We start from the raw sequence: 14,529 nt of genomic DNA, 5'->3' as shown, positions 1-14,529 counted from the left end.
GTGCGACAGGCAAACTGCGTGTTCCATTGCTTAAACTCGGACATAGCTTCTACAAATTTATAGCTGCTTTTGCATAGGTAATTCCAATATGTCATATATCGTTGCTTAGATTCATGCCATGTGACACGCTGGATCCATGTGACACGCTGGATCCATGTTGACGTCCTTCCAATCCGCAAAGACATACTCTCCAATAGAGACATCACCCCGCGCAATAGGCGCACTTCCGCCATTATAAGCTTCATAGCTCTCATATACGGACGTCTTGTGCGTCCGACCAGGTACTAGACTTAGACCAGAAGCCGCGAGAGAAATATTTGAGACTTTATCAAGAGGCCTGTGCCAAGTTAGCCAATTATTCTTCCATTAGGTACACATATCGGTAGAGTGACTGCTTTAATCCGAGACTTACAATGGTTGGATGGCATTCTCAAAGACGTCTTCAAATACCGCAACAACGCCCTTGGCAAGTTGTTCATCGCTCAATTCAGGCTGAAGGGCCAGCTTCACACTATCAGCGCTAATCATACCATTAGGAGCCTTCTTGAGCACATGGTCAAGGTGCGCCTCAGCGTTGCTGCCATATAAGTAAAAAGGCATACGATCTGGGTAAGCTTGATCTAGTGCGTTGAAGAACATTGACTCTCGAACCACCACGCGGACATTAGACAGCTTAAAGGTCATGATAGGTTCGGTACCAGGAGCTGGTATGCCGTCGTCCAGACGCCACTCGATCTCGACTCCTGGTTTAATCATTTCTTCAAGCAGGTCCTTTTGCGTGTTGGCCACGGTGTAGAATTTATTTGGATTCTCTTTGCGGAGCTGCTGGTAGCGCTGTTTTACATTTTCAGGAAACTCGGCCGTGATGATGAGCTGCCAGCGGTGGTTGGCCATGTGAAACATGGGTATGTGGACAAGATGAATCTGGTCGAGGCCTTGCATGACAAAGCCGTGGATGTCGGGCTCGATCCTGTTGCGGATAATACATTTCTGTTACCAAGTGTTAGTTCATCTTATCTGCTCAAATTTGAGCATTAAACTTACTTGAACTTCTTCATTCGCAACGCGTCTGAAATCTTCAGCTAAACTACCGAGGAAATTCTGGTCAGTTGGCCATGGGCTCATCGTCACGTTGACCAAGAACATCAGATCGCCACGTGCAGGATTCTCTCCATTTACAAGCTGTAGACGGCGCTTGTAAGTTTCGAGGCACTTTCCATATGTAGCTTCTCCAAAGGTCGATGAAGTCAAAAAGAGTGGTCGTGTAGCAACGACGTCCTTCATTGATGTGACGGACAGACGCTGGAAGATGCTCTGGTTGAGATAGTTTGCCTCATTCTGTCCGAGACGCACGAGAAATCAGTAAATGTCAGTCTATAATTGCAGAGGTGGCAGAAGCAATTACTTACCACATCATCGTTTACTTTTCCATTGACTTTGAAGTTGCAGGCAAATGCGTTGATCATCAAGTCACCGCCTAGCTTGCTCAGGAATTTCATGGTCTCATGGTCATCTAAAAGATCCTCGTTCGATACGCTTAGAATCTTTTCCCGGATACGTTCCTTCTCTTTCTCAATATCACTTGTTGAGTGACCAGCTTTCTTCTCACTAGGGAGTCGGATTAGAGGACAGACGATGAGATCATCTTCATCTTTAGTCATCGTAGCCCAGTGGCAGTAAAGCTGTTATTTCTCAGGTTAGCTATTCATCCGGCGACGTTTGTCATAGATGTGCATATCGCGAACAGACCTTGGTGCAGGTAAACACAGCTTCGCCAAGCAGTCTGCCATAACCCTTAGGATCAAGCTTCAGCATTCGGTGCGTCAACCACGTAGCAACCGCTGCCGCGCCAGGCTTGCTGCCTTCAACGCCATAGACGCCCATGCTTCCCACTTCGTCGCCAGCATGGTATACAATAGGACTGGTCCAGGTGATGAGGTACTTCATGCGTTCATCGCGATAGCAAAGTCCGCCTGCGGGATAGTTTATGTATCCTGATCTGCCGAAGAATGTTAGGTATATTAATAATCTGACAGCGCTTTAGACTCACTTGTGAGGATCAATCGTGATACTATCTGCAAATTCAAGATGTTGAAGCTGCCTCATTGTGTAGCGTTGAAGCGACAGTGCAGGGACAAGCGGGAGTAAATCTGCTGGAGGGCCTTCCGGGGAGCGATCGATGAAGGAAGCAAAATATCCTCCCCAAGCCGCATCGGCATGGATCGCGAACGACAGTCCTTTGGCCTGGTACTCTTCCCTCAGGCTCACAAGGTCGGCAAGGGGATCGCAGGCGCCATGCTCTGTTGATCCCATGATAGCAACACCTCCATAAACTGGAGTTTGGTTGCTAAGACAATCATCTAAGTGGACTCGCAAATCATTGATGTCCATACGTGCGTCCTCATCGACCGCAACGTTGATAAAATTGACAGATCCAATGCCCGAGATTGCTGTAAACACGCACAGGTCAGAGATTGTCTCAACATTTTGATCATACTGAATTCAATGCATTAAAACAACTTGATAATGATGCTTACCTCCACCTTTTGGCCAGGAATAGTGCTTCGTCGTGCTGAGGAAGAATTTTCCCGACTTCTCAATGTCAAAGCAACGCTCCAAGTAGTCTTTTCCAACCGTCTGGATCAGATATGGCTTAAGAGCATCTTGTAGAAATTGAGCTGTGATGGAATACTCTTCTGTGAGTCGGGTGGGAAGCTCCAATACCGTGCGCGGCTTGAGATTTAGCAGCTCCCATGTATCAAACTCGACAAAAGGCTTCCGCTCTCCCTTGCAGTTTTCCACAAGAAACGGGGGGTCAGCATGAGCCAAAAAGTTGAGCGGCGGGTCTATGCCTTTGCTTTCATTTTTGCTTTCCTTTATGCCTATGGCCAGCATGAGAGACAACGGATAGAATTTGAGATTTCGGACTAGGAATTGATAGCTGTTAGGCCTCTATAAACTTGTTGAATGATAAAGGGCAAAGGCAAAGCACTACATACTTGCCCAGATAGCTTCAAGATTGGCGACTGAACCATCCTATTGCGACAATATCAAGACACGGTTAGTTATCATTCAATGAATGGGGGTTATTAAATCACTTACACAGGTAATATGGCCCCAAGGCTTGACATTGTCGTTTCCATAGCCCAACATTTTGCAAAGATCTTCTCCAACTTCCATTTCTTTCTTTGTAGTGAGAGGACTTGCTTCCGTTGCGACATTGTTGGGGTTGTACATCATTGTTGCCATATCTAAAATCGTTAATCACCAACATCAGACACAAAGACGAGAAATATCTTACACCCAATAATGCTGGGTAGTGCAACATCCATGTTCATATGGGCATTGTATCGCGGCGACCAAAATGGAATCGAATGCAGCGCAAGGTCCTCTGACAGTTTTTTGACATAGCCTCGAAGCTCATCAATACTCTCAGTATAAGTATTGGCTTGCATCATTCCAGCCGTAATGAATGCTGGGTCATCGCGGTAGAGATTCTGGCGCACAGTCTGCTGATCTTGCAACACTTTACCCATCAGCTCGTTCAAGACATGGAAGTTTTCGGCCTTGGGCCCCAAAAAGTAGGACCCAACTCTTGCGTGTGCGAGCCTATCGTCATAATGAGGATCATCACCCATGGCTATTACTTTGTAAAGGATGAATTGTATAAGGGTATATTGAGGATGGTAGACTGGTTGTTGTAGACGGACTATTACAACCAATTTTATCGAGCGAGTATGCCAGTTTATATTTCACGATTACTCTTTTTCTAATCTGGCTGTCAAGGTTCTCTAACTCTCAGCTGATTACATGTATGCAAGGTGTCGGCCAGTGGCTTTCACGTATATCACATTATTAAATGTGATATGGCTTTTCGGCAATAAGCGAGGCTTTTTCTCATACACAAGGCCGTCTTAAGCCGCAAGAATATCGTCACAATACGGACTGTCCGAAGCAGACTAGCATTTTATAGACACATGCACCTACACACGGCATTTAAGCGAACGGCACTTATAAGCTCCCTGAGAGGAGAATGTGGGGGAATGGCCGCTTCAATCCTACCTTGCATACAAATATTGAAACGCCTCGCTCCTTTCACCTAAAACCGGCCACTAAATAAGCGCTGAGTCTAGGCGATTGGCTGTGCCAAAGCCCAGCACGCTCGATTTATTGGCAATAGTAGACTTCTTCAGCTGGCTTCCTACAGCCACGCTTTTGCGCTCTGTCACTATTCTCTACCTTGGGTAGTTTCAATATTATATTCTGCCGTCCAATTATCTACTGGGTAGTTGTACTTGATACAGCTGCTACATTTATCTACCGCGATGGCTTTCCGCCATTGATCCTAGCAAGGCAATGCAAGTCAACTGATTCTACCCTATTGCAGTCAGAGCGCGGTCATTCCTATTGTTAATGGAGCCGTGTTATCAGATTCTTCAGTCCACAGCCAACATATCTGCTGTCAAAAGACACTGCAAAAATTCAGAGCATACTACGTTCTCAACGCAAGTTGAACCAGACAAAGCGCGCAAAAAATGAGAACTCGTAATAATCAGGAAAAGGCAAAAAAAGATTCTGAAGGGCATTGAACCCAACCCGATTCGAACGGATAACCTTCAGGAGATTCCAAGGAACTGGAATCTGACGCGCTACCGTTGCGCCATGGGTCCGCTGTGATGGCAGACCTCGGAAAATCTCTTCATAAGCCCCTCACCTGCTAGTGCTTCAGCCATCCACCTTGCTTCTGCAATATTATCACGAAAAGCCGTTTTGTGGCGTCCTATGTTCGAAACCCCATACGTTCATTGGCACTATCAGAATTGCGATCGACGGCGTGCTTATGGTTGACGACTTGTTGATTGATACAAGTATTTTCTATACACAAAATTGAAATATCCCAATACATTCTAGAAGCTATATAGATATTTTGATCTCAAGGGGTAGAGCCCCGTTAGGTATGCTAGGGCCTACCCTAGAGTTCGACATTTGGTATAAGTTGCATTTAAAATGCGAATGTATTGATTCAAATAAGCATTGTGATTACTTTCAACTCTATATAGGATCTAAATTAGCATTGAGACCATTGGAGAAGTCCTTTGATCTCGTTTACGAGATTTGACGTGACTCATATTTCCTTTTTATCAGCCGGTGTACCACCCACAGAGATTTCTATGGACATTGGTACAACTAAGACAGACAGCTCCCTGAACGGTCTATTCACGCTGACTAATCAAATTACGAGCCACTTGAAAAACAAGATTATATCTGAAACTACATTACCGATCGTCTGCACTTTTAGGCCAATCAATGTTGGACTGATGCATCGCTTTCGTAGCTGCTCTTTTCCAAGCATCATGAAATCCCCGCGCCAAAGGCTTAGAGGCTCTATTTGGTGGGCTTATTAACAACAGGACCCATGGCGCAACGGTAGCGCGTCAGATTCCAGTTCCTTGGAATCTCCTGAAGGTTATCCGTTCGAATCGGGTTGGGTTCAATACCCTTCAATACTTCTTTTTTTACCTCTTTTTTCTAGTCTTTAATGCCGATTATACTATTCAAGAGTGTAAAGTAGCACTTGGTCGATTGCAGACTTTTGTTGTGTGATGCAGGGAGGCGTAAATCAACATGAATGTCTTAGGGTATTATGGTTTAGTATTAAAACGGAGGGCTAAAATGCAGCCAGTGTACATGTGTTTTCATCTCCTATGATCGAGTTGCATCGGTAAAAGTAGTCCAGAATAGTGGCGGCATTAATGAATAACTGGCTGCATTTACTTTTCAGCAAATTGCATTTTTGGGTATGGCAAGGGTTGTTCAATGAGGCTATTGAACATTCAAGGTGCAGCTCATACAAATACATGACACAGATTGCGTATATATTAACCTGCATATATATATTAATCAAAGCAGTATTTAATTGGATCGCTTGAAATATGGACATGATATTAAACGCAGCCTTGCGATATGGATCCAACTCGCCTCATTTTATTCATCAGTGCTTCTTAGTTGCTGTTTTTGCATCTAAACTCAGGTTGCCATTATGTACGTGTGTCCTGTATGTTCAGAGTGAACATTTTACATGTTTCAAGAGTTCATCTGCATACGCTAGACAATGTATAGAGCAGCGAGCGAAAAAACAATGCCCACGGAGAATATTGACGCAAAAAAGATCTAGTTTTCACACAAAAAATTGTTATATGCCTACATAACACTAGCTTCTCTGAAATATTAACATACAGCCAAAGTCGTATTCGCAGATGAAGTCGATCTATCAGGAGCCTTTTCAGGCTGACCATTCATTTGATGAGGTTTTGCTCTCAACTTCGACTCTTGAGAGCTACAAACCTCGTTGTAAGGTGGCGGTGGGTTGGTTTCATTTGTATTCGACACCTCGGTCAATTTGCTCTGCTGAGCGACTTCCTCCGATCATAGACTAGTTACTTATTGACGTGACAATTCATTCAATATACGTTGCTAAATGGCATCATAATAAGAAGTACCGCAATGATCGCACCACAGGTCAGGGATAATGTAAAACTCCTTACCGACTCGGGCACAGGTTCGGCATCTGATAATGAACTACATTAAAGTCAGTATCAAGGAGAACATGACAACAGCCATTGATGAAAAGTTTCCAATCTTGGGGTGGTTACATCTGAGTCATCGGTGTCTCGGTTGCCGTACTCTGTACTCTGCTGAGCAACTGTTTCTGACACTGGCGGGTCTGTCTTAGTGAATTTCCCCAGAAAGGCTTCAGCTGCTGCTGGGCGAGATGGGGCTATAACAGCATCAGTCATATCCATCCTGATGCCAGATGGTTCAATGGTTTCTTTCGTACTTATCTGGCCGACTGGTGGCGATAATTGACTAGTTCCACCCATTGGTTTGATCCCAGCTTGGCCTGTGGCAAGCAAGAGCTTACACACCGCGTCGTGGCTGTTCTCGGTAGCCCACCATAGTGGCGTCCGGTCCAAGTCATCTTTCGAGTCGACCTCGACTTGGCCTGTGGATAGCAACAATTTAACTACCGCTTCGTGACCATTTTTGGCGGCCAATGACAGCGGCGTTCAATTATTATTATCTTCCGAGTCGACCTCAACTTGACCTGTGGATAGCAACAATTTAACTACCGCCTTGTGGCCGTTCTTGGCGGCCCACGACAGCGGTGTTCGATTATAACTATCTCTTGAATTTGGACTAAGATTCTCGAGTAAGTGCCGTATTACGCTGTCAATTCCGAAATATGCTGCTAGATGTAGTCCTGACATTTGCTTCGGATATTTTTGGCTATAACCTGACTCTTCTGAGTATGGCTTGACAACCATGAGAGCTTGAATCGATGCCTCGACTTTGCCTTCGCTGTTGAGAAATTCAACGACATCTGGCATTGAAATTACAGCATTTCGAGTATGATGTCCCCAGTTATGTGCCGCATAGTCGTACAGCTTGTTTAGCTGCAGCCGCCCCTCAAATTCTCTGTCTGTTCCACAACAACCAATATCAAAGATTCTGAAAGATAAATAGGTAACGCAGATATCCGCAATTTTAGTTTCTGCATCTGGGAACCATGTTTGACGAGCTCGTTCAAAGTATGCCTTTGCAGAATTATGCGCGAAGCAGATATCGTTGCTGCTTTCGACGATTGTGACTAATCCAGCACAAGCTGAAATGACATCTTCCATCTCTAAAATATCTTCTTGATCAAGCTCAGACTCGCCAATCCTTACAGCAAGAGCGTGTTGAAGTTCGGACGCAGTTAATATCCTATTTGCGCAGGTAACCCATGACAGGGTATTCATTGCAAGATCTCGTATGCCCGTCGTCTGTCTCACGATTCTCTTCATTAAGGGATCATAGACTTGACTCAATGCTCTAAATGTGTCTTCTTCGACCAACTTCGCATTTTGCCATTGGAATCCTTTTAATGCCTTTTTAATGCCATCTTTGGTAGCATTGTCAGCAAGTGAGTGAAGGCACACGGGTGCCAGGAGAAACCTATGATTATATTAGTAGGGAATTCGTTTTAAAGTAGTTAAAAATACTTACATTCCGTCACAGGTGTCTGAGAGTGTAGATATTATCTCCTCCTGTAAAGGTGAATCCTTTTGGAGAAATTGTGGCAGTTGGTCCATGTGAGCTTCAATATATCTTCCTATATCATCCTTACTTGCTCGAATCTCTATCGACATACTCTTACTGAAGTTTTCAACGATTTCTGGAATAAATCTTGACGTCGCTAAGATATTCATTTTGCACTCTGCCTGTAGGGCGAAGATCTCTGTCAAAAGTATCTTGTAATCATTTGACATATTATGTTCGTCCAGGGCATCGACGAAGACAAAGACTTTTGAATAAAGAGCAGCCACGGATCTCAGCGCGGTCGAGATTTCTTCAAGTAGTGGTCGCGTCCGCATAGCCTTATGCTTATTGTAGAGGGACTTCACACAGTCTGGAAGAGAAGGCCGGTTCTGTGCCAGCTGCTTGAGCAGATTAGCTATTAGATCTGCAGCGTCCTGATATCTTTGATGCGGTAAATGGCCATAGATGTAAACAACTCTAATGGTATCGTCATTTTGAAATTTGGTGTGAAGATTATGGATTATAACCGAAGTGAGTACTGTCTTCCCCGCTCCTGGAATGCCTGGAGAGAATAATGTCTGTCCGTGAGAATTCACCCATGTTAAAAACTGGGTTGAGTTTAAAAACCATTGACAAGTGCCTGGTTCTGCCTGCTTTATATAGTCGTTTTGCTGTAGAGAATAGTCGACTGGGTTGAGCCAATTGAGGGTCGTCATGTCCTCCTCTTGACCATATTGGTCGCGGATGGGGTCTTGTTCGAAGAAGTGCATCAATATTTTGTCTTTGGCGTGGCCTTCATACTTAGATGGACCTATTTGCTTGCAACTTGGTGGCAGAGAGAGAGGAAACCAAAATTCCCATTCCAGCGCTGCGCATTGGTGGTAAGACTGTAGCTTGGGTCATCGTGTGATAATGGCAGCTTATCCATTGGGATACCGGCTATAGATTTGAACGTAGCCTCGAGGTTGGACCAATCCAGCGTAGAATTCTTCTCTTGTTCTGCACAGTCGCACGACTCTCGATTGCAGTATAAATTCCCACCGCTATCGCTATAGTCGCTTATTGAGCGCGTAGATGAATCAGCGTCGTCTTTGTCGCTTGCCTCATCCAAGGAGTTGGCGATACTTTCTTTATCTTCTGGGTCTTCCATTATATAAGAGAGGGAGAGAAAAGACAGCGATTTAAGAGGTTGGGCAATGTGTTCCCAGAGGAGTTTATATGGCTTTTCAATCTTGCGCTTTTCAATGTCTGGCGGGACGCAGTCGCAAAGGGGGCATACAAAGGGCTCCCTACCCGCTATCCGTCGGTCTCGGAACAGACGTAACATAACTCGTGTCCGTGAGAGCTGACCCTCATGGTAGGTATTTGAATGATCTAAAAAGTCCAATTTATCGTCGAATTCCGGCATGTCCTCGTCAGGCTCGTTGTGATTGAGATTACAAAACCATCTCTCGGTGTGGACCTGGTCTGACCAGTTCATTGAGTGCCGCATCTGCATATGATCCATCCAGGATTGTAGGCTGGGGAAGAACCGAGGAGGGGCAGCGCATTCCTCAGAAATGCAGACATAAGGCTCAATATCTTGGTCAACATGAGTCCTATAATTTGTTAGGAATCTTGGATATAAGTTAGACAAGGACTGCCAGCACATACATCCAATCGCGCATTGTCAAAGTAGGAAGTTCCAGAGGCATGGAACAGATAGCGCAAGGCTGGTACTTTTCTCCATCCTTCTGCTTCGGCTGAGGGGGGTAGTCGTATTCATTGAGCCGGCCGTTTCCAACAGCCGAGCCTCTGCTGATAACCGTGCTTGAAGGATATCTCGTAGCTCGTTTTATACGATCCACTGCAGAGGGCGAGACTACAGAGGGGAGGGTATCAGGACCTCGCGAGACCTTGTCTTCCTTGATCACCACCATATCTTTCTCGAGAGACGGCACCGCTGGCGCGATTATCTCTTCTTCGGGTCTCTCTTCTTCGGGTCTCTCTTCTTCGGGTCTCTCTTCTTCGGGTCTCTCTTCTATGGTCTCCAAGTTGTCTTCGTCAGTCATTCGGTAGGCAAGCTTCTTGTTATGCTCTTGCATGTACTGTAGCGATACTCCCCGAGCATGGATGGAAGCTACAAGCTGGCTGCAAAGGCTCTTCCGCGCAAAAGGAAATCTTGTCTGCACAAGCAAAAGGCACGACGCTTCATCGTGGCTATTATGGTCCCTTTGCTTCAAACGATGACCGTAGAGTGCTGAGCGGCGGATTTCCCTCGCTGACCTGAGAAGCTGGCGCATTGCATACGTTATGGCAGGCAGCCCAAGGCTCCCTGCCCATATTTCCACCTCATCGCCATAGACAAAATCTACTGCAGACACGTCAGCGCCTCTCTCTGGTGTAATCAGGTATAATCATTACCCCAATCGAAATTATTTAGCATCATATCAAGCATCTCGAGTATCATATTTTTTATCTCTGGGTGGGGAGCTAACCGCGCATTGAGAGACGTCCTTGGCCGAGCGAAAGTTCCAACATATGCCGCCCATTCATTGAATTGTCCCCTTAGCTCTTGCATTTCTATAAAGTGGTCTCCTTTGGAGCCATCTGCTGGCCAAAGATAATCTTCAAAACGCGTTGAACAGCGCTGTGCAGCATCGTAGATAGGTCGGCTTGACTCGCCGACAGCAGAGCCATCCTGGATTTTTTCGTGCTGCGGAGAGTTGCTCATGGTAAAACTCCGAAATTTGGTCCTAGATTTACGTATCAATATCCTCGGCATCAGGATGCGAGTCCAAAATTTTGATGATGATTGGGGCATGTTGGTATTGAGTTATTGAGTTATTGAAAACACCATCCATCGCACAAGGCTACACGGTGAGGGGAAGACGTCGTCGAATAAGATAATTGTTAGGCTACTATCTGGGACTCTGAGGGGATTATATAACTATTTATGTAAATATGGTTACACGGCAGTTATTGAACAATCAGCCCCCTCGTTGATCGTTAGCCCAGGCCAGATTCGGAGCCCCTTTGCCGGACAAAGAGCAAAGACAACTGTCGCTTAGGTACTTCATGTTGTCAATGACCATCCTTTGTCTCTTTAGTAGGGTCTCTATTGTTTCTGGCTATTGCGGTGCTTTGTAGCCATCACATTCGTCAAAATGTATCTCGCCGAAGCAGATGTGCAACTATTTTTAGCTATCGTGCGGGCATTTGTAGACGCGCTGCCGCCGGACCCAAAGAACGAGCCTGATACATGTCGATCTCAATCTGAACACCAGAACCGAATAGAACGACATAACGCGATAAGAATATTGAGGCTTGAGGTCACGACACTATCCAAAGACTCGACCAAGAATCAGGTTATGTGTGACCTGCAGGATGAGTCCTTTGAAAAAGCAAGCAAAGCCCTTGAAGATCTCCTCTACGTGCTGGATGAGCTGGTCGACGACGGTATCCTCAAACATAATTCGGTAAGCTAATCTCCATAAAGTGCACTTCCAGCGAGAGTGCAACCCCACCCCGCCTTGGTTACATGTACTCTACTACAGCCATTATTTTCCAGTCCAGCGTGTTTGCTGACATGGTCCTAGAAAGATCTGGCTCCAAGACTCCCTAAGCTACATGCCTTGGAAGCCCTCTTGCAGTCTTACACCCTGATTGTCAAAGCTGATGCCTCAACGCTCTTTCCCCATCAGATATTGTCATGGATAAAGTATCCCGGAAAAGGTGCCGAGGCGCCACATTATGACAGGATAGCGAAGTCAGCGGAGGAGTTTAATAATATCATGAACAACATATGCACAGCCACTCTAGGTCCCAAGTTAACTGAGGCTGAAGCGACACAAATTTCCAATTCATCTCAGAGGAATAGCTCATATACATGTACAAGCAATGCAAGAGCTCTGGCCGACTTACAGCAAGCGCAGAGGCTCTGCGAGCTCGCTAAAGGTCTCGCCAAAGTCTTTACCACGGCCCCAAAGTCATGCCGGCCAGATCACTTTACTTATATCCACCTGTCTAGCTTCGAAGAGAGCCAGATCGATATGCTTGTCTCATTATGTGGCGAAGCAAAGCCAAAATGGCATATGGTTGATTGGACCACCCTGGACTCTCTCGCACCACCTGATCTGCAACAGAATCATATAGACTCTATCTGCTCCATGTTAAAGAAATCTTCCAATGATAAAACCCAATTAGGGATCCAGCTACACCAGGGCGGCTGCTGGAAGAACCGAACCCCAGTACTTCAAGATCGGATTAGAAACGTGGTGGCTCCAAAGAAGGTTCTGTACGAGTGGCTATGTCCGAGCACATACAAAGAAACAACTTCTACAGTATCGTCTAAGTTGTCACCAAGGAAACAATGGCTCAGTTTCCCATCAAAGGCTATAGAATCTCTGTTCTCTCTGAAGAAAGGCGAAGAAGCAGCCCCGAGAGTATTGTATAAATTAACAAAGAACGATAGGCTCCTTCTTGCGCTCAATATTGCTAGATCTCTACTCTGTCTTCTTGGAAGTCCGCTTCTCCAGAGCCCATGGGAGAGCCAAAGCATCCTCGTCGCTGAAATTGCTGACGAACCATCCGACAAAGGTCTCAAGATCAAGCCCTACATCTTGGGAAAGCTAAGCAAGTGCCTCAATGACGAAGAGTCAAAACATCAATTTACACGAGCAAAAATAGCTATTGTTCATCTTGGGCTCCTCTTTTGGGAAATATTTTTTGAGGAGAAGATTAAAATCGCTAAAGAGGACCAGGAGGAAGGTGATGACAAAGATGAGATCAGCCACCTATTCAACGCACTTCACCGCAAAGTGAACTTATCACGAGAATCATTTACCGATATATCCTGCCTCGATCTTATTTCCAATTGTCTTACTCTCTATTTACAAACCAGTGTAATTGATACGGCGTTCGTACCAAGCTATACGAAGTTATCGTCGAACCACTTATCAAGTCTTTTGAAAGTCACTCGTCATCCAACAAGGCACCAGCAACCGCCGTGAAGAATAGAACTGCGCCAGATGAGTATTACTATGAACACGACGGAAGGGAATGTGAAAGCCGAAACGGAAATAGCTTGCTTAATCATAGCGATGGGCCCAAAAAATCACTAGATTTCAACAAGCCAAGTAGACCTACAAGTTCGAAGGGAAATAATTTCGGATATCAACAAAGAAAGACAAATCTGTGGCCCAATAAGCATGTCTTATTCGACGCTGATGATCAGACATATCAGCAGAGGTTTGTTTAATCGTGTGTCTCCGTATTCGTAGTCTAACTGCTATATAGGACACATCCTGACCCCCATACAGAAGATTTCGTTTTTCGTATGTTTACTTTTGTGGAGAATAATATTTTGCCACTGCCCAACGACAAAGCAGATGATATCATGTCTGGCCCTCTGAAACGAAATATCCGGATAGCTGTTCTTGACACAGGCTTCCGAGTCGACGATGAAGACGAACTAGTCAAATGCGGACAAGAGAGAATCCTCCTGAAGCGAAACTTCCTCGGCGAAGACAAGCACGCCTATATAGATACTTATGGCCACGGAACACACATAGTTAGGTTATTGCTCCGATTCGCGCCTTACGCGAAGATCATTGTCGCAAAGATCTCCGAATCAAAAAACTAGTCGAAGGAAGCCAAATCGTCGAGGTGAGAGGACACTAACTAGTCAGTCGCATGGCTTGTAACTAACAATGGCCGAAAATAGGCGTTGGAGTGGGCTTGCGGCTCCGACTGCAATGCTGATATCATTGTCATGTCCTTCGGGCTCAGTCAAATTCCAGATACAAGATTGAAGCCATCGATTAAGAGAATTGTTGAGAAAGGTAAGCTCCTGTTTGCTGCTGCTTCCAATGGCGGCGGCAACGAGGCTAGGGCCTATCCAGCAAGTGAAGATGGCGTCTTCTGTATTCACGTCTCAGATGGAAAGGGTAACAAGGTTGGCATCAACCCGGCGCCCGTGCATGGTGATAATTTCTCTACTCTGGGAAACGCAATTGATTCGAAATGGGATGGAGAAGAAGTCTATATTAACGGGTCATCTTTCGCGGTGCCCATTGCTGCAGCCATTGCCGCGAATGCTTTGGAGTTCATCAGACATACCCTGACCGACCAAGGTGATCGCCCGGAGTTTTTCTATACACCGCTCGGTATGAAGAATCTGTTTCGCTGTCTCTCTGATAGCATAGACGGCTATGACTACGTGAAGCCCTGGAAGAGATATCTGTGGGATGACGAGAGAGACCCTGCGGATACTTGCTCTGCTTTGAGGGCCATGGTGACGCACGGGTCGGAATGGTGGGTTAAGAGAACGTCTGAAGATTCATTCCAGGGGTTTGGGTTACCATAATTCTCTGTGGAAGATCAGAGAGCCCAGATAGTGAAAGATCAAGTATTGCATAATAATATTAAAGCACAAGTATCTTCGTAGAGAGGGCTCTTCCGCTGCCGAGC

The 14,529-nt window shown here is 45.5% G+C and overlaps 3 protein-coding genes and 2 non-coding genes across 5 annotated transcripts; 2 read left to right on the top strand and 3 right to left on the bottom strand.

Moving 5' to 3' along the window:
- Position 1: 1 nt before the first annotated feature.
- Positions 2-3,932, bottom strand: GGI43DRAFT_418013 (pyridoxal phosphate-dependent transferase). The gene is made up of 10 exons (XM_083207485.1): positions 3,302-3,932; positions 3,103-3,251; positions 3,000-3,036; positions 2,538-2,927; positions 2,051-2,450; positions 1,750-1,999; positions 1,410-1,682; positions 1,045-1,338; positions 413-990; positions 2-337 (listed from the first exon to the last, which is right to left on the bottom strand). The coding sequence occupies exons 1-10, from the start codon at positions 3,636-3,638 to the stop codon at positions 112-114; spliced, it is 2,934 nt and encodes a 977-aa protein (XP_083055602.1). The 5' UTR covers positions 3,639-3,932; the 3' UTR covers positions 2-111.
- A 654-nt stretch (positions 3,933-4,586) lies between these two features.
- GGI43DRAFT_t207 lies at positions 4,587-4,670 on the bottom strand. Its single transcript has one exon. It is a non-coding gene; the product is annotated as a tRNA-Trp (tRNA).
- Positions 4,671-5,410: 740 nt separating this feature from the next.
- Positions 5,411-5,494, top strand: GGI43DRAFT_t208. Its single transcript has one exon. It is a non-coding gene; the product is annotated as a tRNA-Trp (tRNA).
- Positions 5,495-6,596: 1,102 nt separating this feature from the next.
- Positions 6,597-10,792, bottom strand: GGI43DRAFT_431693 (ankyrin repeat domain-containing protein; the record flags this gene model as incomplete). The annotated part of the gene is made up of 6 exons (XM_083209440.1): positions 6,597-7,030; positions 7,106-7,995; positions 8,047-8,890; positions 8,968-9,677; positions 9,733-10,054; positions 10,696-10,792. The coding sequence occupies 6 exons, from the start codon at positions 10,790-10,792 to the stop codon at positions 6,597-6,599; spliced, it is 3,297 nt and encodes a 1,098-aa protein (XP_083055601.1).
- A 378-nt stretch (positions 10,793-11,170) lies between these two features.
- GGI43DRAFT_431687 (peptidase S8/S53 domain-containing protein) lies at positions 11,171-14,500 on the top strand. Its single transcript, XM_083209439.1, has 7 exons — positions 11,171-11,537; positions 11,658-11,726; positions 11,763-12,401; positions 12,525-13,066; positions 13,201-13,308; positions 13,357-13,672; positions 13,784-14,500. The coding sequence occupies exons 1-7, from the start codon at positions 11,226-11,228 to the stop codon at positions 14,423-14,425; spliced, it is 2,628 nt and encodes an 875-aa protein (XP_083055600.1). The 5' UTR covers positions 11,171-11,225; the 3' UTR covers positions 14,426-14,500.
- The last annotated feature ends 29 nt before the right edge of the window (positions 14,501-14,529 follow it).

Source organism: Trichoderma evansii (genome assembly GCF_050947405.1).
Source record: "Trichoderma evansii strain SZMC 28006 chromosome Unknown GGI43scaffold_33, whole genome shotgun sequence".
Classification (NCBI taxonomy): domain Eukaryota; kingdom Fungi; phylum Ascomycota; class Sordariomycetes; order Hypocreales; family Hypocreaceae; genus Trichoderma; species Trichoderma evansii.
This window is presented reverse-complemented; position numbering and strand designations above follow the sequence as displayed.

Coding starts and splice junctions, on each gene's coding strand:
- GGI43DRAFT_431687 (XM_083209439.1), top strand. CDS start 11,226: ATGTATCTCGCCGAAGCAGATGTGCAACTATTTTTAGCTATCGTGCGG. Junction 11,727..11,762: donor TGCAGTCTTACACCCTGATT/GTCAAAGCTGAT, acceptor TTTCCCCATCAG/ATATTGTCATGGATAAAGTA. Junction 13,067..13,200: donor ACAAGGCACCAGCAACCGCC/GTGAAGAATAGA, acceptor CAAGCCAAGTAG/ACCTACAAGTTCGAAGGGAA.
- GGI43DRAFT_418013 (XM_083207485.1), bottom strand. CDS start 3,638: ATGGGTGATGATCCTCATTATGACGATAGGCTCGCACACGCAAGAGTT. Junction 2,000..2,050: donor ATCACGATTGATCCTCACAA/GTGAGTCTAAAG, acceptor ATTCTTCGGCAG/ATCAGGATACATAAACTATC. Junction 1,683..1,749: donor CTGTGTTTACCTGCACCAAG/GTCTGTTCGCGA, acceptor GAGAAATAACAG/CTTTACTGCCACTGGGCTAC.